The 22,665-nt window shown below is 38.6% G+C and overlaps 1 protein-coding gene and 1 long non-coding RNA gene across 4 annotated transcripts in view; one reads left to right on the top strand and one right to left on the bottom strand.

Annotated features, from left to right (window-relative positions):
• LOC138760735 (homeobox protein Meis1) overlaps window positions 1-14,179 on the bottom strand; it is a 234,900-nt gene extending 220,721 nt beyond the window's left edge. The window contains exons 1-6 of one of the 3 annotated variants that reach the window (XM_069931757.1): window positions 13,558-14,179; window positions 13,109-13,335; window positions 12,403-12,544; window positions 11,840-11,890; window positions 10,919-10,969; window positions 9,846-9,998 (exon numbers count right to left, since the gene is read on the bottom strand). In XM_069931757.1, coding sequence (XP_069787858.1) covers window positions 9,846-9,998; window positions 10,919-10,969; window positions 11,840-11,890; window positions 12,403-12,544; window positions 13,109-13,335; window positions 13,558-13,569 — 636 coding nt within the window. In that variant the 5' untranslated portion in view covers window positions 13,570-14,179. The remainder of the gene's footprint in view (window positions 1-9,845; window positions 9,999-10,918; window positions 10,970-11,839; window positions 11,891-12,402; window positions 12,545-13,108; window positions 13,336-13,557) is intronic. The other 2 variants (XM_069931758.1, XM_069931756.1) reach the window with 2 other exon arrangements.
• A 115-nt stretch (window positions 14,180-14,294) lies between these two features.
• LOC138760736 (uncharacterized) lies at window positions 14,295-16,818 on the top strand. The gene is made up of 3 exons (XR_011355840.1): window positions 14,295-14,389; window positions 14,574-14,634; window positions 15,084-16,818. It is a non-coding gene; the product is annotated as an uncharacterized lncRNA (long non-coding RNA).
• The last annotated feature ends 5,847 nt before the right edge of the window (window positions 16,819-22,665 follow it).

The raw sequence follows: 22,665 nt of genomic DNA, 5'->3' as shown, positions 1-22,665 counted from the left end.
ATTCAGAATTTTTTGGATAATGGAATAATAGTAACGGTGGTACACTAATTTCACATTTGCACAAAGACACACTCCAACTACAAGGGTTTCTGGATGGGGAAGGGGGTTGCTGCAGTGACACTGGAGTGCTGGAGGTTGCAGCGGCGCTGGATGGGGGATTGCGCTGGTGCTGGATGGGGGGGGGGGGTGTTTGTGCCACGGACAAAGTGGAGTTGTGGTGGCCATTCGAGCTCTCGACGCCTCAACAATGGACCCTCACCCGAGTGGTATGCCAACCATAGCTCCCGACGCCCAGGCCACTCACCTACTGGAGCTCCTGGTGCCCCTTCAGAGGACCCGTGCCCCAGCCATCCACCCACTGGAGCTCTCAACATCCTGACAACCCGCCCATCTGAGTTCCCGGCTGTGGATCGCAACCCCGGATGCTTTCCCATCTGAACCCACGATGTCCTGGCTGCCCACCCATCTGAATTAGTGACTACATATCTTCACCCCAACCTACCACCCATCAGAGCTCCCAGTTCCGATACTGGACGGGGATGTCCAAGCATCAGGCCACCTATGACAAATCGGGCATCAGTAGATGGCGAATTGGAGGTGCCGGACTCTGTTTTTCCACTGGGTCCTATAATGTAATGATTCCCTAGGGTTCCACTAATAAACGACACGGGATATTCAAGCATGAGTTGTGTCAGGTCATGTTTGGCACTAAACTCAAGATTTGGCATGCAAGCAACATCCATGGATAAAAATGTTGAGTTTTCGGAAGAAAGATTACGTACCCCATGGAAAACTGGTAAATGACAATAAGACAACCATTTATGGGATCTTGAAATATACTAGCACTTCAGCACAAGAAGGTATTCTCATGAATGTAGCATTGAGAAAAGGAAATGCATAGGATGGTGTGAATGATCATTTGGACACTGCAGAGAGTTGAAGGAAAACAAGATAGGTCAGTAAGAATAGCATCACAAAAGTCGCCCCAGTGATTTTTGTCCAAGAGGGTCCTTGTTATTATGGGTAGTGAACTTTGCACCAAGAGTGATCAAAGTTGGACAGAGTAAAAGCAGGAAACAAAGTGGGACACATACAGCAAATACAATTACATTTACAAAATGGATCAGGTAGTTAAAGCAAGAGATTTAGAATATATACACTTGTACATAAATGACCCTTGTTCCAATGTATGAAACATAATAACCCGATATGTAGCACACAAATTCAGAATTTCCTCTGAAGGTAACACATTTTGACTGATAAATGTCGCTTCTGATCACGTGAAACAGTGAATGTTTATTAGACAAAGTTTAAAATAATACCTAGATGTTGTGGGCCATCTTCAACCATTTCCAATCCTCAGAACAGTATTGGATCCATTGAATTTTCCTTGATTTGATTTCTACAGTTACACTTTGCTATGTGACATTTGCATGTGTGCTCTCTGCTTCCTTTGTTACTAATATATGATGCCATCCTATTTCTATCAAATGAGCATTCAAAGATCCAACTGGGAACAGAAAGTATTTCCCACAAGAAAGATTTCCAAAGGAGGAGTTTAATTATTGCCCATTTCAAAAATTGACCTGCTGATTTGCTGAGAAGTAATATTGTTTAACACACTGCCACCTACCTTAATCTACCTGTAGTTGTACTGGGATTACACTGAAAAACCAAATATGGAACATTTGAATCTAGAAAAACATGTGAATCTAGAAAATCAGGACACAAGAGAAGACCATTAAACTCCTCAAGCATGTTTTGTTATTCAGAGAAATTCTGGCTTTTCTGTCCAAAGCTCCTGCATGTCATTTGACTGACAAAACTCTATCAATCTTAGATGTAAGATTAACAACTGACCATTTGTAGAAGCTGGTCCTAAACTTCCAGCACTTCATAGAAGGCTCACTGAACTTCACTCCTGAAAGGTCGGAGTCTGATTTATTTACCAAATTCCCAATTCATCTTCCTATTTTGAAAACTTCAGTCATATCTCTCTTGGAATGAGTTTTGTGATTTTCTTGCTATGATTTTATTTGCTTTATTGTATTCCTGCTTGTCATTTGGCAAACATTTCATATTTAAATGGAAGCAGATTAGCAGAAATCATATACTAGTCATAATTTCACTCTATATAAGCCTGTCATAAGCTCACAGTGTATATTTGTCAAAATATTATTTTAATAGCTGTAAATTCTGGTTCAAAATTACAGATGCAGATACAATATTTTGTTTAGACTAAATTCACTGTGAATATCACAGCATTCCTATCACATTCATTTGGCCTGGACAGGAAATAATAAATACGAGCCTGAAATTATCTTGATTATTTTTGTTGGCCATCAAAAAGTGAAAGATAATAAATTACTCAGCAAAAATATGATCTATTTATTCTATGGTTGAACTACATCAGCAGAATTGGATGAGTGTTTTGAAAACTAGACGACTTTTATAAAGAGTGCTATTATTCATGTTACCTGTTCTTAGTCAAAAGAAGTAAATCTTTCACACTGATCTTCGTGATGCAAATAAACCATCCAGTAGCATTAATTGACAAGTTACGAAGCATGTTAAGTGTATTCACCATAAATCTGTCACACAAGGTATGACGTATCTACAAATATCAATTCAATACAATAAATCTAGGCACAATCTAGTGCACCAAATTCTTTGCAAACAACTGTTCTCCGTAAATAAATATTGTTCTTCACTTTCAATTCAATTTGCACAAATCAGGTCCATACAACTGTGCAGTTCCAGCATCCTGGCCAAGTTCAATTATATGCCAAATATTTCAATCCCTACTAACTTGATGATATAAAAAAAACTAAATTACAGTTTTCAACTGATTCATAAAGTTTTCTTTTAAATGTATCCATCTACACTGATTTCCAGCTGAATAATGCCCAAGAGTTAAAGAAAGACTCTTTATGATTAGGTTTCTATTCAGCAGAAAAATCTACATGAGGTGCTGTCAGGCCCAAGTGATAGACATATAGTGATGAACATCTTGAACTAACAATGACCAATAGTAATATTTTCAATGTGACTTTTCTGTTTAGCTGAGCAAGTTCTAGGAATATGCCCAGCTGCCACAGTACAGTTGTCTCAAGACTGTGTTGGATTGCCATATATTAGTATTCCTGTTATCAAATTAGACAAATTTTACACATGCTTTTGAGAACTCTATCAGATGAAAAAAGGATATTAAGAAAGGAGTTTTGGGTTATTGGAAGCAAGCCCTCTTAAACCTAGACTTCAGGATGGCCTGCTCTCTGGGGCAGATCACTTTCCAAAATGTAGCCTGAAGCTATTTTTCTTGTCATATGCTGCTATGTAAGCTTTACATATACAACATAAATTGTTTTTTTTTTAACTTTCTGTTATTTTAATTATCACCCAGTATTTTCAACATGTACCTGATAATAACCAGATGTGATCAGTGTACCATGAAGCATCATGCTCCATGCTACCTTCCACAGTGCGGGACAAATTTAGAAACATTGTGCAAACCAGGTCTTCTGGATAATGCTTTAGAGAACAAGTTCCATAAAACAAAAGGCAATAATTTATGGGTAATTATACATCAGGGGTAATTTCTCAATTCTATTTTTCATCCTAAAATATTGCAATATATGATAGAATTTGTGGAATGCTAAGGCAAAGATGTATGTTAAATATGAAACAAATTTGGAAGGTAGTTAACGAAACATGTCTGATTAAGAAATGTCCAATGCAACTATTTATTTTTTCTGAAGTAATTTTGTTCCAGAAGTAAACATTAGAATCCAAGTTTTTCATTTTTAAGTTCACAAGTCATGAGTCAACCTTCAAAAGCAAGAGCTCAAATACAAATGGTACCAGTCACGAAATAGATAACAAGCTTCAACAAAAAAATACTGTCAGACAAATGCTGCAGATTTAGGATCAATAGTTTTAATTTAATAAGGGGGCAATTCTGCACTCTCAGTTTAAAATATTGGAAAGCCTACAATGAGAAATGGCCAATTAACCCTTTGACGTAGCACTTTTCAATACACCACACACAATTGGCACTACCATCGAGCCTGTCTAACTTATTTAACTTCCTGAAAGCAAATAACCAGAGGTAAAACCTCCATGGTCCTTAACAGCAATTAAACTAAATTAAAGTATCAGTCTTGCAATAAGACATATATCATTCAGTACTGCTGTATAATGAGCATCAAATGACCAGAATATACTTTACATGATATTAATATGCAGTAACATTTTTTTTTGCAAATTTGATTTTAAAAATTATTCTATTTTACTTTGTGGATAAACTGAATTAAAAATTAAATCAAATTATGGCCTAAATGCAAAATATTCAACTTAAAAAGACCATTGTTACCCTGTCATGGTTACATTTTACATTTCAAATTTTCCCTTCACAGTAAGTCATAAAAATAACAGCGATGTCAAAGATTATTAATCAGAAACAATGCCCCTTGCTTTGATCGGTTCAGCCTGTAAAAACTGGATCACTCTGTGGCACCAATTGCAGAATATCTTCAATGCAGAAAGTAGCCAAGAAGCTGCAAACTGCACAGCAAGAAGCATCGCACTTTGCACAATAAATGGTTGCAAGAACATGGTCTGATTTACAAATGTCAAATTGAAATTTCTTAATTTTGTAATCTACACGTGGATGTTTAAATTTTTTTTTAAATGAAGCTGAGGTTTTGGCCCGTGTCACAAAGCACTAATTATCATATGTGAATGTGTATGTTCAACTCTCAACAAGATCAGATCATAACAGAAAATAGGAAAGCAAACAAGCATGAAAATGAATACTGAAATCTGCCACGAACTTAGCAAAAAAGGATGACTACGTTTTCTACCATGAAGAAACCTAACAAAAAAAACAGAAAATTAACAAGTGGAATAAGTTTTATGCCAAATGAAATAATAAATGAACAAAGATGTAAAATGAGAATAGTTTTTATGCAAACTATTTTCTCCATTGTGCTGTGAAAATAAGCAGAACCCTTTTATCAAAATACTTTCCATGGAACTTGGAACTTTCCAAGGTTCCATGTAACCTTCTCCAGACCCCAGCTCTTTTCCATTAAACATACTTCCATATAAACTAATGAAAACCAAAAAGAGTACACCACCACACAAAACTAACAACTTAAGCATGTTTAAATATATTTCAGATATCTGATTCAATACTCAGATATCTTAAATATAAAATAAAACTCTCTGAGATGACCACCCAATCCTAACTATTAGCAAGCCAGTTAAATCAGAATGTTCACCCATGTTTACTCCCCAAAATGTGGAGAAATAAAAGGTCGATCCAGAAGAGATTCCATTCAAAATTAATTTTAAGTTCAAGCTTTTAACAAATAATATTCTGGGATTATTTCTCATAAGGAGCATCACATGCATCTATCTACCTGTTTTGCCACATTTATGACACATAGTGAGGTCCACTGGCTATTGAGGTATAGACATAATATAACATGATAACCCAATGTTATCTAAAATGCAACATATTACTTGGGCAAAAGCTCTAAATATTTCACCAACCATAATATTGCCTACGGTTATAAATTTGTATTTGGTCATCTGACACTAATATTGATCGATTTAAAATTTTATTGCTTAAAATAATATCTAAAATGACAAGAAAAAGTCTTAACAACAAACATTGCAACAACATTTGAAAATACTAGTACAGTACTTAGTTCTATTAATCACTATTCAAGTTAATTCCCATGTAAACTCCACAGACTGTAAAATGTAAGGTTGTTCAAAGCAGGGAATCAGATTACAATGAAATTACAATTTTCATAACTTTTAACTGCTGGAATAAACAAAATGTTTATTTAAGATAGATTAATTTTTATAGTCAACTTCCATATTAAATAAAAATACTTAAGGTCCAAGAAAAAAAGTGTGATCTCAACTGCTGGCTATTGAATAATGATAATAGGATAAAATCTCACATTTACAGTTCCTTACAATTCGACATAAATAAAATAAATCATGAAATGCACAAAATGCAAAGAAAGCAAGATGAATCATTGGAAAAATAATGGTGCAAATATAGTTAAAAAGCATTTGAAATTATTTGCTACCTGATTTTGATGGAGTACAATTTATTCTCTATGAATTTGAGAAGATACATTTTTACAAGGATTATTCTGGGTTTTACTTCAACCATACAAAGGGTGTGTATACAAGGCTAGAGGTATTTTGTATTGAGGATTTTACACAAAATCAGGAGGCTACAAGTCCATATTTGTCTATAACTTGTTGAGAAAATAAATATTAATTAAGCCAAGCAGCTCTTATGAATTTAATCCATTGGCAAGTTATCATTGAACAAACCTTGGGCCACAAATTCACAACAAAGCTTTTATGCTATGTGACAACATTGTATTTAAGTTCACAGAATAATTCTTATTGGAACAAACTGAAACATTTATCACAACTTTCATTAACTTTAAAGTTACCATCTGCATAATGATAATAAGAGAATTTATTTCCTCTTGTGTGTTATTTTAATTTCCTCATTGTTAAAACACTTTTGAGTATTCAAACATTCCCTTTATAGAGACACATTAGAAAACTTGGAAGTTCACTCCCAACTAGTCTACAACTGGAATATACTCTGTCATATCAGTCGGGAGATTCCACATACATTCAATTCCACAATCAGTGGATGTCTACTACACTGCATTATTCAACAAAGCTACTACATTGGAAAAGGTGAAAAAAAAATCAAGAAGCCTTAAAGTTATAGGTACAAATTCCAACTCAAAAACCGGCTGACCTTTTTCAGGCATATGAATTTTATTCTTGTGATATATGTCATCATTAGAACTGCCCGGATTAAATTATTCAATATCTAAATCATATTATGCAAAGTCAATTCATGCTAAATGTTAAAACATTTTATTAACTGACATCACAGAACAAGGCCTACTAAAGTATATATGGCTCTACTGTTGGCTCCGTCTTCTCTCCACAACCCAGTAAAAATAAGCACAGTAAAAATATGTATAGTTCACACAATACAACAATGATAATGATCAGAGTATATCTGCTCTGAAATCGCTATTGTTTGCTTTTGGGTTTTTTTAAGTAGGACATGCCATGCGGCAATAGTAACTTTAATGAAGAACGAGAGGGATCAAGCTGCTGAGAGAGTGGGAAACTTCAACAACCCCGGGACAAGCATGAGAACAACACTGGGGATGCAATTGGATTGCGAAAAATAGGCACCGAATACTGTGACCCTTACGCGAACAGCAAGAGATGGAAACACAGGACAGTCTGTCACTGTAGCAATGGGCAGTGTGACTCGCACAGCAGTGCCAGTCAATGCAAGAATGGATAGCTTGAGGTCATGTACCATTGTCAGAATTCACAATGAACAATCTGGGTCAAAATGCAGTGCCAGTCATGTACCAATGGCTAGGATGGGCTCTGTGGCATTACCAGCCAATGCATCAACAGGTAAGATGGACTGATGCAGGAACCTGAAACCAGCGAGTAAAGACATGCACTGGGAAAGGCCCAGAAAAAAAAGTAAATAAAGCTGAAGCAATACTAACTGAATCAAACAAAAGCGCTGAAGTGAGCAATTTTGAGAAATCCCATTTTGTTTTTGCTCAGTGGCTTTTTTTTTGGGTGGGGGAGGGAAACAAAAGAAAATACTGAAATAACGTCTGGGAATCAGCTTCCAATTTAGATGCAAACCAGTTGCCCATTTCTAAACAAGCAGCGAGGAGAGTTGAGGGCACGAAATGGAATGAGCACAATTCAAGGGGAAAAGACAATGCGCAAGTTACACTGACCACCTTTCATTTTGTGGGACTTTTTAGCTGTTTTCTCCAGGTAGCCAAGAGACCTCAGCTCACGTGATCCTTGATGGATCAAATGTGTGTTGGAGGTTTCCATCGAAGCCGAGGTCTGAAACCGGATCAGCCACATTCAAGAGTGGTGCGGCTCTGCTCGCCCGCAGCCCAGTGACAGACCAAACCAAGGGTGAGGTCCCTATCCAGCTCGAAGCACTCCACTCCACAGAGAAGCGCCACGAAGGGTGGAGGCATACCAGATACCGGCCGGTCTTTTGGCGTGGCGGGGAGAACACATGACATTATTTTTGCCCAGGAGGTGACACATCAGGAAAGTCACGAATTGCTGCCAGAGGCGCAGAGGCATGGAATCTTTCCCAAAAGATACGAGAGAGCGAGCGATAGGGGAGGGAGAGGCCACGGCCGCCGCCTTCCCAACTTTTTTCTCATGACCTGTTCTTATTTTTACATAATAGTTTAAATAAAAACTTCCCTTAACAAACGCGTGCTTGTGAAATCGAAACCTCGGTTGCAAATAAGCCTGATTTCTGCTGTGTGCAAAGTCAGGACATACAATTATTAACTATTCGCTGTAGAAAACTAGTATAAATCTTAATTTTCGGGGCAATTAACGTGTTGATTTCACTCTTGCCCTCCGGCAATCTGTATTTTTTTTCCCCGCAGATAGCTCTCATGTTCAGTGAGGTCCCGACCCTGAACCAAAAGATTTTTAACAGAATGTACGTGGCGATTTAACATTCACAGCGGCGCTCAAAACAAACTACCGTGCAAATTTTCCCCCAAAGTAACACAAGCGCGTCCCCCCCCCCCCAAAAAATTGTTAAGAAAACTGCAGAAGAGCGTATTTGACTTAAAAATCACGCACATTTTTTGAGAGCTTCCCATTACCTTTCCGTCTTGGAACACTATAAGAAATAATTAGACATCCAAACATATTCTAATGCTGTGGTTAGTCTGACCTAACCGTCTCATTGCCATGATTTTAGGCGCGGGCCAGTTTCTGGTCGTTTTAATAATATTTCAATGCAACATTGACCCAGCTTTTTTGAGATGTTTTGTGAGCTCTGCTCTCTCATATGAGGAGCTCGACAAATAACCCCTTGGAAAAGTAGGGCGTTCTATTTAAATCTATTCAACCCTTTATTGGCCGCGAAAAGTAAACACATTTAGCGTGGTGGAGAGAGGTGCTGGTGGGTTGCACTCCCACGGAGGAAGAATCAAAATGAAATAACCCGTGGATTCGAGTCCGAACGGTCTGTGCGGCTTTTCATCCTCGCATCAGACCACTGGAGAGAGCATTGCAGTTGATGGTCGCTGCTGCCCGGGCCCCCATCCTTTTGTATAACCTAACCCGAGCGGCGGTGAACGTTCCCATGGCTCCGACTCTCTGCAGAGACTCTCGCCGGGTCCGTTGCGCCTTGGGCGGACGGGCATTTCAACAGATCCCCGCCCCTTTCCCCTGCGCTAAAGCGGAGCCACCGTTAGATGGGGGGAATTAAATCTAAAAGGAGTTCGCCACTCTTTAAGACCAAATTATTTATTTTCAAATGTAGAGTCTACTTTTTGGCAAGCGATCGTGAAATTCGCTTCTCTCCGAACTTCGTGCGGTCTAATAATATCAGCCCACACGCCGCCTGCAACGAGTGGCTCTGCTCTGGGAATCCCCCCCCCCCCCCCATCTCAGTGAAGAAACTTTGCAACTGCCTCCCTCCACTCACCGAGCGCCGGCTAGCTTCATCTCACTCACTCACACAGACACACACACACACACACCGCGTCTCCTTCTCCATGCGGCCTCGACAGTAACAATTGTTACCCTTTTTAATCTACAAAGAAATAAAACTGAAAAGCGACAACTTTCCAGCCATCACCCGTGAAGGCACTCCTGCCGCGTACCCAACTGAGTTCCGTCTCATATTCTAGATACGGGGAATAATAAAGAGCTATATAGTCATAGCAATCATTCCGAATGCAAATCCAATGGTTCCATACCTGATCTGTAATGTTAACAGAGGACGATCGAGTGATTTCCTCGCTGTCTGATTTCGAGCCGCCTTCTCTTTCATCAATAACCAAATCGATGGGCATTTTCCCTTTCAAGCAGCTTATATACCGATGGCAAAAATTGTCACATAATTCGTGCACCTAGAATTGGAGGGAGTGGAAAATAAGAAGGCGAAAACATAAAGACCCAAATGGAAGTGACAAGTGCACGCTCGGCCTATGACATGAAGCTTCAAAATAGTTGGAAGCACTGGGGAACATTACAATTATCCTCCAGAGACATACGCATCAAGAATTTGGAATAACTTCTGCAAAATAGAGATATCGCTGAAAATTGACAGTGACAAGATGATTCACAGATACAACATATTCAACACCCGTGTTAAATTCATCTGCTCCCGGGTTGTGGCCATTAGAGGATTGACCTGCATGAGTGACATTTAAGGTAAACAGTTTAATTTCATCTAGTTATTTCATTATAACCTTTGAGGAACTGTGAAGGCACAAAGGAGATGAGCAGAATTTGAATATGGCCCAGATGTCTATCGCTGGTTAGCCCTCATATACACACAATCAGAGTCCTCAAATAATTATATTTATTGTGGTGAGGCAGAGCAGATTTTAAGCCTGACAAAATAAATACGCGACGCTCACAGTTTCCGCCACACGTGTATGATATCGCCTTTTATATTGCATTAAAATATTCCCCGTGGACTAATAGGACAAAATATTATGATTTGCTATCTAATTAGTCATAATCGGCAGATTGTTTCGCCTTTCGACTGTTTAAAATGTTTAACCTCAAAAGGAAAAAGAGGATTTATGTTAAAAGATTATCAAAATTAAATCCTACCCCGAGATTAAAAATGAACAAAACGCCGGGGCGTTTGTGGTCAGGGTTTTAGTGGCATAAATTGTAATTAAACAGCAAGAGAAATGTGCGCCAGCATTGGCTTTGACACTAATTGCAATGGGGCAGAAACCAAGACAGTTATGCAAATCTACTCGCACTAAGAATTACTTGGAACATACTCTTATAAGAAAGAACATGAAAAAAGTACCTTCTCTAATTCCAAAAGGTGAAACCTTAATACTTGTATGGCTTGAATCATCTGAAAGCAAAAATGTAAACATCCATTAGCGCCCAGGACATACTAAAAAAAAAATGGATCGCGTGTTTGCTAATTCTACTAGCTGATCTGTCAAAGGGCGTTAATATTCCAAACATTTTGGATTTTTTAAATGAGTGTACTCTTGTGTTTATATTCATCTGAGCGTGTCTTGGGGCGGTGAATGAGGACGAAAGGAAAGAATCAGGAGGTCGAGCAGTAATAATATAATTCAATGTCTACTTATTTTTCTCCTCCCATGTATGTCCTGATTTCAACGTTAAAAGTTTACCCCGAACGCACACACAGCTGTCAGAGCACAACATTAGGTCCAAGTCCAAACTTTGATTTCTAAAGCGTTGGAAATTGGTTAAGGTTTGGGCCGTGATTGCACCAAAAGCAACTCTAAATTCTCGATCGCGATTTACATTAGTGGACTTCCAGTTTTGGGGTAGGAGCGGTGGAAACCGGGGAGTCCTGTACATTGACTGATACAATCATACAGAGAGAGAGCGAGAGAGAAAAAGACAGAGAGAGAGACGGACGCGCAGCAGAAAAAAAATTAAAATCGCACATCATCTTAAATAGGGTGACAGCCACACAATAACTAAACGCGATGGTTATCGCCTGTGACAGTCAATGCTATCATAAAATCAAAAACACGGATTTGCAGTGGATTGTAACTACTTTTATCCTTGATGACTAATTTCCCAAACCATGGACCGTATTGAAATGAACACATCGCGATGAATTTCGAAATTATTTTCAAAGATGCACATGAACTTTGCTGATAGTTTTCTTTGGTTTTAATAGAACGCGTTTACAAAGTTATTTCCATTTCCTTTCTCTTAAAAAAAAACTAACCAGGCTTACCAAATTATCCAGCTCAGGGTTGGAAGAGAAAAGAGGTTTCTCTGCTCGGATCTAAAGTGAGAATATAATAACAGTGATCGCCTAATCATTTTAGCATTAGTCATAATCAATGAGTTCAAACAGATTTCTAAAGTTTTGTTTACATTTAGTGCACTTTAATATTACATATACAAAGTAGGATATGTTTTGTTTATCTAGCATAAGGATTGAAACTTTTTTGTTTGGACAGTGAATAAGTTACTGGTTTTTTTTAAAAAAGAAACACTAAGATATGAAATAGCTTCTTGTACAAACATACTTGTTTCATTGAGTTAAACTGACCATGTTTCCACTGGCATTTGCAGTCTCGGACACAATATGCTCCGATTCGAACTTGTTCTCCGGTAGTTCAATTTTGTTACCAATATGCAATATCCTTTAATTATTTTGCTAGCGTACCAAGGTTTCTGTAGGTTTCACGAGACACGCTGCCGTCCAGGGGAAACATTAGTTTCGCCAGTTAAATTACTGGTAGTTGTTTGTAAACGGTCTTAAGATTGAAGTTGACATGAATGCTGGCTGACCTGTTTAGCGAACACTGCTATATCTTCATTGAAAGACTCGGAGGAGCAGACGTCTCCGCCTGCCACCCCCGGTTCTCGTGGAGTACAAGTTGCTAATTCACATTTCTCAAAAATCAGTGCTAAAAGAGGAAACAGCGGATGTCTGCAAGAGAGGATTGAACGTCAAAACAGCATAAGAAAGTAGAGGAAGAATTTATTATGAGTGGTAAGAAACAACGCGAAGAACTTCAGCAAGAAATACTTGTTGATTTCTGGCTTTACATATAAATTACAGTCGCAAATGGTGGCAAAAATAGTAACTGGAGAAGCATTCATCTCTAAAGCATTCAACATTACTTTCCTAACCGTATCGATTAACGTCAACAAAATCTTTGAAAATTTGGTAGTTTAAATGCCCCAGAAGTAAACTTTAAGCAGCCATTTTGGACGCCAAATTTCAGAATCCTTTGAGAAGGGAAAAATCACAAGCAAAAAAATGTTTAGCAAACATCATCAGCGATGATCCACAAATGCAAATTAAATTAAACCTACTCATTATTCGAATATTAATGATCTTCCATAAAAAAAATAAATTAAATCTCAAAGACCTTTGTGGTCCACATGTTAATTAAAGTATCTTCTAAAATTAAAATATCGTGTCACACATCCTCTGCCGCAGATCAGAAATAATTTTAAGAAGAATGATAAAATTTGCCAGCGAACCCACCCGTAAATGGAATCTTTATCTCTCTTTAATGCATCGTTTACTGAGGATCCCATGCTTGGCGGCATTGCATTACCATGGTTTGTGTGCGGGTATTGGTGACTGTGTAACGGCGGCCCATGATTGAGGTGGTGGACGGGCTGCAGAGATCTGGGGGCGTGAGGATCACCATACATAGTAGTCGGTATCCCTACTCCATCCATACCACCGTAATGTGAGATTTCATCGTACTGCACGACAACAAAAAGAGAGAGGGGAGGGAAATCAGCATTTCGACAAACTTTAAACTACGTAACACACTCTACAACTTTATTCTCGAAGTTCTTGACAGAACGGGACACACAAATTTACGTGAACGGCTTTCGCAGCCACTAAGTACCGCGCCGTGTGGTCGAATCCACCCGCAACTTGCGTTTGGCAATTGTTTGATAAACTGCACCATAAATACTTACCCTCTGCGCCATCGGCCTTTCTCGAAGCCTTCGCCTTCTGTGGCACTTTCAGCTCAACACTTATAGGGCCAATATCAAAAAGGGATAAACACGCCACTCCAAAGCCAGGACAAGATCCTTGTCGATGAGCAGCCCCAGCGTCTTCGGCTTCACTTGGATGGACTCAGGGGAAATATTTACGATCAGCGAAATATTGATATATATACAGTATATAGATAGGTAGATATTATTTTTTCACCCCAGCAATTCGGTGGATAAAGAATCTCGTCCCCCAAAAGCGAGCAAAGCGCCCCTCAAACAAAACTGGCGAGTCTCATGGCTTTTTGCCACTCTAGCTGTCAATCAAGGCAAGGTTGTCAAGGTAGTGAATGAATGATGATCCGCCGTGCACTTCCACTGGTCGGGGGACACCTTAGTGATGGCAGCGAGATCTGCCCGGAGGAGTCCAGCTCCGGATCGCCTTGTGTAGGCACTGAGGCTGCGAGCGCCCTGCGTCTCGGAGAGATGCTGCGCGGTGAATCTCACTCTCCTCGGAGTTTGGAGCTCTTTAAAGGGCCCGGTGCCGCTGCCCCAGTGTTGCAGAACCAGAGGTGGATTTGGAGAGAATGCTGGAACCCGGAAGCAGTGGTGGCCATAACAGGTCGCGTCTTACACAATGCGCACCGGACTACCTCATCTCTCATACACAGGAGGGGTGGGGAGAGGGAGAGAGAGGGGGGAAGAGAGGGAGAGGAAAAGAGAGCGCTGGAGATTCTCTCTCTCTCACACACACACACACACACACACACACAGTCAATCGAGCAAAGGCAATGCAAACCACACCATCCTGCAGGTACACATTTTTCACTCAAGTTGGAAAGCTGTACAGTTTACAATGAAAAACATGGTTGTAAAACTGAATACTAGGCTGATAATCCTCAGCGAACTCTGTCTCCCCGCAGACATCAGAACAATATCAATTTTGCTATGCCTTCTTTCTTTTCACTGCAAACTTATTATTTGATTCTTTATTCCAGGCTGTGAAACAATTGAGTAGAAGTGGCGAAAACACTCGGAATAGTTGGCATTAGGAGAAAGGTAATGTCTGCAGCATGGTCGCACTTTCTGGTGTTTCAACGTGGCCAGATTATAGAGTTGTTTCTTTTGTGGTTTGTTTCGATTTAAAATGTTTTAATGAAGTAATGCTATTGTATATCAAATATTATTCTGCAAAAATATTCTATTCTACGTTGTTGCAAATTTTTTCGGCGGACTGGTTTATGACAGTCTCAGAAGCGATCCACCGGTTTCCCAGAATGGAATGTTCATTTGTTCCATACTATTAGTTCAATATATTTTACTATTCCTTGTCACTTTCGATTGCTGATTGTAGATCAAGTCAATAACTGTGCGTACATCCCGTTGCTTCAATTGGCTCATATTACTTTACAAAGGTGTTTTGCGAAATATGCGCCTGATGCAGAAAGTTGTGGTCACTTACAATCTGCATTTCTTTCTCTCTGTCTCCCCCACCCCTTTTCTAACAGGGAAATGAGCTAGCCCGGAGCTCTGTGGGCGCTGGAGCTGGAACCAACCTCCAATCAAAGAGCGGCGCAGAAACGCCGTCATTCTATTGGCTTGCAGAACTGTCGATCATCACAGCAGTCCTTAGTTGCCTGGTTCATTGGCTTAAACTGATGAATGGGGCGGACTCGCATTTCAATATTGACTGAATCCCACCAGCTTCACTTCGGTCCAAAAAAAACCCTCTCCAGCTCTTCAGAGCAACCCCTTCTCAGCCTATCTATCAAAATAACTTTCTTCTGCAAAAGGAGAGTTTTCTTTGCTCTTTGTTGGTGCTACACCTGATTAATTATGCTGGTTAAAACTTCATTCGATTTTGCTTTATAAAACCTGTGTGTAAAAAAAAAGACGTGTCAAAGATCCTGGACAACTGGCAGGAAAGGAGGGAAAACACATGAAATAAAATAACTGACTCACAAAAAGTGAACCTCCATTGTTAAAAGTTGCAGAGCCAAAAACTTCAGCAGTGGTGAACAATGTTTGCTTGAGACAGTGAAAGATACAAGCGATGATCCTTTGATTGCAAAACATTTTAAATCAGAATCACCTACTATTTGTTTAAATATAATTAAATAGCATATCAGCGTTAACGTGCAATCTCCATAATTCTGACGGACTCCTGCGTATGAACAGAAAATTATTGCAGATCCAAATCTGACCCTCGCGCGTATTAAAAGAAATCGAGTGTCTCAGGTAGGAAGATACCTTTTCTTTCATTTCCTCAAATAATGTATTAAAAATCAGAAATACCGCGCGTTACATTGAAACAGCAAGTTTTTTAAAAATCCAAATCAATTAGTATTTATTCCCTTCTATCCTTTCTCTTTACTCGAGTTTGGAAACGACTTGCTTTTAGAATGTAAGTGATATGAGGTTATTTATTTGAACCTCGTCTAGAGGGGATTTTAAAAAAATATACAGTCGTTACAGGATGAAAACGGGGCGGCGGGATGGAGCCAGGGACTGGGAACGTCGTGAGTCTGGTTTCTCCGACCATCCAATATAATGACCATAAAAATAACTACTTGCTCTAACATCAACCTCCATTGAAACAGACGAAACTTTCAAATCTGCTGTAACTCCCAATATTGCGCATTGTCAAACTTTTGTGATAGATTAATCGTCACATCATTTATCATGCCGCGAAACTGAAAAGTAAATAGGAGAGGGAGCGACAATAAAACTAGAATTAAAATATTGTTGGTCTCTTATTTTTACGTGCAACAATATCGCAATAACGCAACAGGCAATTTAAAGGTGTATCGACTCCTATGAACAGTTTTCAATGTATTTCATATTACGTATGCCAGTTATTTAACAGAAGCCCTTTTAGTCACCCTCTATAATGACTATTTTTAAAATTTGCTCGTATATATAGACTTTTAATTTACTTTTTGGAATGTAACAACCATGTCAACATTTGTCAGGAAATGATTTTTACCACAGTTACATTTTAAATGCTTATCTATCTATCCAACTATCTATTTAAACAGAATGTACGTGCTGCATACAGAATGTATGCGTGTGCGCATACATGACAGTTTAAAATACATATTCAGGCGTAAATTTCATAGTATAACGATTTAACTTAAAAATAAACATTTCCTATATTTATCTAATCGATAATACACTTGGTGTACAAATAAAATAATGGTCAGTTTGGAGATGTTCAATTTATTAAAATGATCTTTTAGCAGTTGAACCCGACTTCAATGGTTCAGTATTAGTTTTTTTCCCCTATTTTCAGTACATTGGGATTTAGATTATCGGATGTATTGAAACGTCTGTGTGTGTGTGTGTGTGTGTGTGTGTGTATGTGTGAGAGAGAGAGTGAGTGTGTGAACGTGCGCGCGTTGACGTGCTGGGTTGGGAGGGGAATGGGGTGGGTCTCGGGCAAAAGCCTACCCGCCACTCGGCAGGATCAACCCAAACTGACTTTGTCCCACTCAGATTCCCCCTGCCTGCTAGAGTGAAAATGTTGGATGGCAATCGAGGAGCTAAAGAGCTGGAAGCAGAGTAAAGGGAAGCTGGGGGGAGGGGGAGGTGGCGAAGAGAAAAAAAAAGAGAGGACAAAAAGAGAGAAATTCATGTGAAGTTAATCAAGGTCATTAGTTCAGGGAATAATGTGGCCAGGACTCCGAGCAGGGCTGGAGATTTCACACTGTGAAACATTGTTAAAGGTTTCCTCTCCCTTGGTCGTGTTTCAGCTGCGCCTGAGGTTTGCTTTCCAGCAAACAACCTTGACTCTCTTCATTCATAAACTCCTCTGAATATTGATATAAAGTTTAATCCGCTGTAAATGTACAGCGATATCAGGCGCGTGTCGCCTTTATTGACAAGCCTGACAGTTTCTCCATTTAGTATGGACTTAAACAAACCTGATCGTTTTGGTTAACGCAGTAGACTGTTTTTCATTTGGCAGATTTCGAATGGCTCAGCAGCGCTTTGTATTTGTTAAAGGTTTGAGGTGGGGGGGTTGGGGGTTGAAACGTCTCTTTAAACAGAGGACTCCCTTGTCCACTCCCTGTGTCAGCTGGAGGTCAACGCAGGTTACACAACAGCAACATTTCTCCAGCTCAAGACCGAAATGCTTTCAGGAATCCAGGAGCGACTTTTTCCAAGAAATTACTTGTCCAGGCGGTATCCCCAAGGAGGGTGGTACCTCAACGTTTAGACCCGCCGCTCTTTAACTGGACACATCACCATTTAAAAAAAAATACGAGGACATTGCAATCCAGATGTAAAAACAATTTTAAAAAATGGACAGACCATCGGGAAGTTCATAATCGGCGTTTCAAAGCTGCGAATCGTCAGGTTAAAGATATCGATTCATTATAAAACCGCATTACGATCGTAATGAAGAAGATCTAACTGAAGATGAGGTTGAGTGTCCGGTCATAACGTTATTGAATTCTGGCCTTATTCTTAAAATTAGGACAAGAGACAAGATAATTCATGGAAAGTCGGTGGGACAAATGCCGTGCTCCTTCCTCTAAACCATTTTGACAAGAAGAGTCATTGATAATATTTCCAGCAAAGTTGTACACGTCAACTTATTATGGAAGTCTTTACAAATCCTCTTCACGTCGAACTTATCATTATCTACATATAACGAGCATTTTAAACCTGCAATAGAGTTATCAGCGCCCCAGAGAGTGAGTGTGTTGCTTTTTACGCTGTTGGGAACTCTGAGTCAGGCCGGGATAACAAGTAAGCGGGTTTCCCCCATTTCTTCTGGGAATTGTTTCATGTTTACCTCTCACGTTAACGGGGAAGAAGTTGAAGTGTTACCACATCCCCGACGACGGAGTGAAGTATACGTCCGTCTTTACCTTTATTTCGCTTAAGCTGAAGGGTTTAAGAAGGCAGAAGCCAGTCCTACAGAGCGGCGTGTAAATAAACGGTTAAAAATGCCACCAATAAAATGGACCGGTTGCCAAAGAGTGTCCGATCTCGGACTGGCGACGGTGGAGTCCGATCCTTATCACTTCTCGCATCCTCTCTGAGGCTGAATCTCTTGCGCCGTCTGCAGGGCATCGACACAACACCAACACCCACCCCCCTCCGACAACACGCCGTTGGGAGGTTCCAACAACGAATAAGAACCAGCCAACGAACTCGGTATCATGTCTATTCCGTGTACTTGTTGAGCTTAATATCGACGACTGCAGTTTAAGCTTTTATTTACAGAATCTGATCTGAACGATGAACTTCACAATTATTTGTAAAGAACTGAAACTGCACGGGCCACTTCCCTATTTCTGACTGATTTCGATCATAAAGGCATTAAAACGCGGCGGTGGAGATTTGTGACCTGTCACTTGTTAACTTTCTTGCGGGGGTGACTGTTCCATTCCAGTCGTGGTGCTGAGCTGTTCTATTTAAAGCTGTGATACGTCTAAAAACAAATGCTGAACAGGCGAAACATTCCATGAAATTATTGAACAATTATTAATAACAATTCGAATTCAAACAGTGTTGTTTTCTTTTGGAAATTCAAAGCGACGGATATTTGTATCGAATCATTTGGACTTATCTCGTTACATTTCATTATTTTTGTTAATACAAACTCTTTTCACCAATCGATATTAATGCGATTTGTCGGTGAATGTCCATCACTCGTTAGAATACATGTGCAGTCGTTGCATCCGTATCAATCCGTTTAATCAATATGTAAATATTGGCCCAGACATAAAACAACGATATTCCTGTTTCTCTTTGTATCGGCTTTTGCTGCCTTTCTGGCTTATACAGGTGTCAGTGCTGAATATTCATTGGGAATGGCGCGTTTATTGAAAATATTTTACATTAATTAATCGTCGCCTTTTTTCATCTATAATAGATCAAACAATAATTACGGGCAGCAATTTTCATAATATATGGCTTTAAAAGTAGCAGTTTGCCTTGCTCCTATCAGTTCAAGGCAATTTTGCAAAATATGTTAATAGGCGATTCCCGTCTGTACCGGAATATTCAAAAATAAATGAATGACAATAAGTATTCATGAAGTTTTGGATATCCGATCTTTATACCATGAGTTATGCCTATTGATATTTGTAAAATTCAGTTTCTTCACCCACGCATATCTAAATAAATCTAATTAATGTAAATGTCTAATGTTCCAGTTACTCGAAGAAGCCCGATTTCGGTTCTTCAAGGACTTTGGCGTGAGGTCGATACATTCATTTTAAAATTCCTCTGCACTATATTGTGTTTGGAGGCTGCATCTGCAGACTTCCTGCCACCGCAGTTGCTTCGGAACAGAGCAGCGCAGGCCTAGAAAATCCCCTGACTACATTTCGTCGTGGATTTTTGACGTTCCGTCGAGATATTGCAGTCGAATGTTGCTTAACCATGCAAAATCTGAAATGAGTAACAATCTCCCCAATAGGGAAGGCAACAGAAGACGGTACAATACCGTCTTCTTCAGAGGCGCAATGTTTTCTAACATTTTATCCAAAACTTTTATAGACACGCTAATACCCTCCTACAATAATTACCTTTGCACGTGAATAAACTGCAGGCAGAATTTATTTCTGTAACATAATCTAATCACCCCATCGTTTCGGATTTGTATAAGTTTATAATCTAGCGTGAGTTTTTCCAGATGAGTTTATTACTGTGAAATGTAGTAGAGAACAATACTCATTGATTTCATTCTGAAGAGAATACGAACAACAGAAATGCTTTACGTGAACTAATTGTTTTATTCTGAAATATGGCTTTTATTTGGTAAAAAAATGTTGGTGTTCTGAAGCGGCTTTAATCATCATTTCATGTGGTTAATTAACATCGAAACCGTTGAGATAGATTTGTTTCATTCTTTTAAGTGAAAAGAAATTTAGAGCCATGGAACATCAAAGGCAATTCAATTATTTTAGTAATACAGTATATTTATGATATTCGGCCACGTTTAACTCTTTCAGATCTAGCACTGGATTTCATTTATGACAAATGATCAAATTATACAGAATAAAACTTGACTGCCTAAGATATATAGAATATAATTATATGAACAATCTATTACAAGTATTTAGCGTATCTTTTATGTCTGTTAAAAAGTAATTATTTTAAAATGTATAAAATTATTATTTTGGCAAATGTATTGTGCCAGTTTACCTATATACCTAATTATATTAATCATTCAAGATTTGGTTTATGAATTCACTTCCCCAAATCATTAAATATACCTTCTTGCATCAAATACAATCAATAAAGCTATTGCCATTTGATTTAAATGACATGCTGATGTAGAGTGATAAAATATCCAGCTTGCTGTCATCAAACCATTTGTAAACTGAATTTGTTAACATATCTACATTCAGAACTATCTACTTATGACCATATAATACTTAAACCATGCATCAAGGTTCAATCTTCGAAATGTGAATTGTACTGTCAGTCAATAAATAAATGGCATTTATGTTTGTAACCATTAAATGTAATGTCCATTTCAGTTACAAATTGCGTCCTTCTTATTATGCCAGAAAGATAATTAGAGCTTTCACATATCAGTTAAGTATTTTTACTTCAAATAATGTGTAGATTTTCTTGGTATTTATTACACAATCCTTACAGATTATCACCTTTAAAATAACACTTCCAAAGTACTAAACAAAATGCAGATGCTATTATCCCCAGGCATCTTCATACTATACAGCACTGAACATTGCTCCAGAAACAACCCATGGATTATTTTGCTTTGCTGTTCATTTACAATTCCTTTTCTGAATAGTTAAGTTTCTGTTTCACAAATATCACTAATATAACATTTCTCAATCATACTTCTGTCTATTTTCGTTCATTCCAGTGATACCATTGTCACTGGTCAGGCCAACATTTCTTCCCCATCCTCGTTGCCACTTTTGCTAAACTGCTTGATGGATGCTTCAGTGCTTGCAGGTAAGGTGGTTCCCACAACTTTGATATAGTTGAGAACCATTTCCCCAGTAGTTGCATACTGGCCGTATTTCCATAAATCTGTCATCATATTTAGGCAAGGTTGGGTAAGAACAGCATTAGTGACTCACTGAGGGTTTTACAATTCCTTAATTTAAGGCTCATTAATACAAATACCAGCTTTTTAATTTCAGTGTTATTTAATTACTTGACTAAAGTTAAATCCTCCAATGCCATGTGAGATTTCAACCCACTTTCCAGATCATTAAACCTGACTTTAGGAATAGTAATGAGGTACCATGTCCCCAAATTTAAGGATGACTTTTAGAAATAGGTTGATCATGAAAATATTGGCTAGAATTTTCTTCACCTATCTCTAGAAAATATAGTTTACACCTATCATTCCAAAGTTATTGACTACATGGAAAAACTAATCCAAAAATCTGATTTCAATTTCAATGTCCATCATGTAAAATATTAGCATTTCATTTTGCATATATATGATGGCATAGGAATGAATGTGCAATTGCAACATACCTTTCTGATGTAATAATATGGATTGGAATACATATGATTAACTCTGAAGTAGTATTGATTCTTATGGATCTCCAATAAAAAGCAGTAACTCTATGACCTTTTTTTTTAAATTACATTCTACATGGGGTTTAAGAAATTAAAATGACAATCATAGATAAGAACAAAAGTTACCATTATGCATAATTTGATCCAATTTATTACTACCAAGAATGAGGCCACTTAATCCATGCCCATGCCCACTTCTAGCAGAGACCTCCCATCTATCCTTTGCCCTCCTTTTTTTTCTCCATGAAACCCTCCAATTCATTCTCCCTTACATGTCCATCCAATCTCCTTCTATTGTACTTAATTTCAGTCTACTGAATAACAAGATATAGTATCAAAGATCAAAAATAATCATTTAGGGTTTTTAGACTGCACAATCAAAGAATTTTGCCACTACACGGGCAGTCTAAAATGGAATATGCAGGAATTTTCAGTTAATTCCTGCATTGCGATTTATCCTGCAGGACCCCTACAACTTTTTGGAGGAAGCCTGCAGTGTAAATCGTACCAGAAAAATTCATTGACAGTTATCCACTCTACTGCACGTCCAACTCCCGGGACTGT

Source organism: Narcine bancroftii, chromosome 4, assembly GCF_036971445.1.
Source record: "Narcine bancroftii isolate sNarBan1 chromosome 4, sNarBan1.hap1, whole genome shotgun sequence".
NCBI classification, from domain to species: Eukaryota; Metazoa; Chordata; class Chondrichthyes; order Torpediniformes; family Narcinidae; genus Narcine; species Narcine bancroftii.
This window is presented reverse-complemented; position numbering and strand designations above follow the sequence as displayed.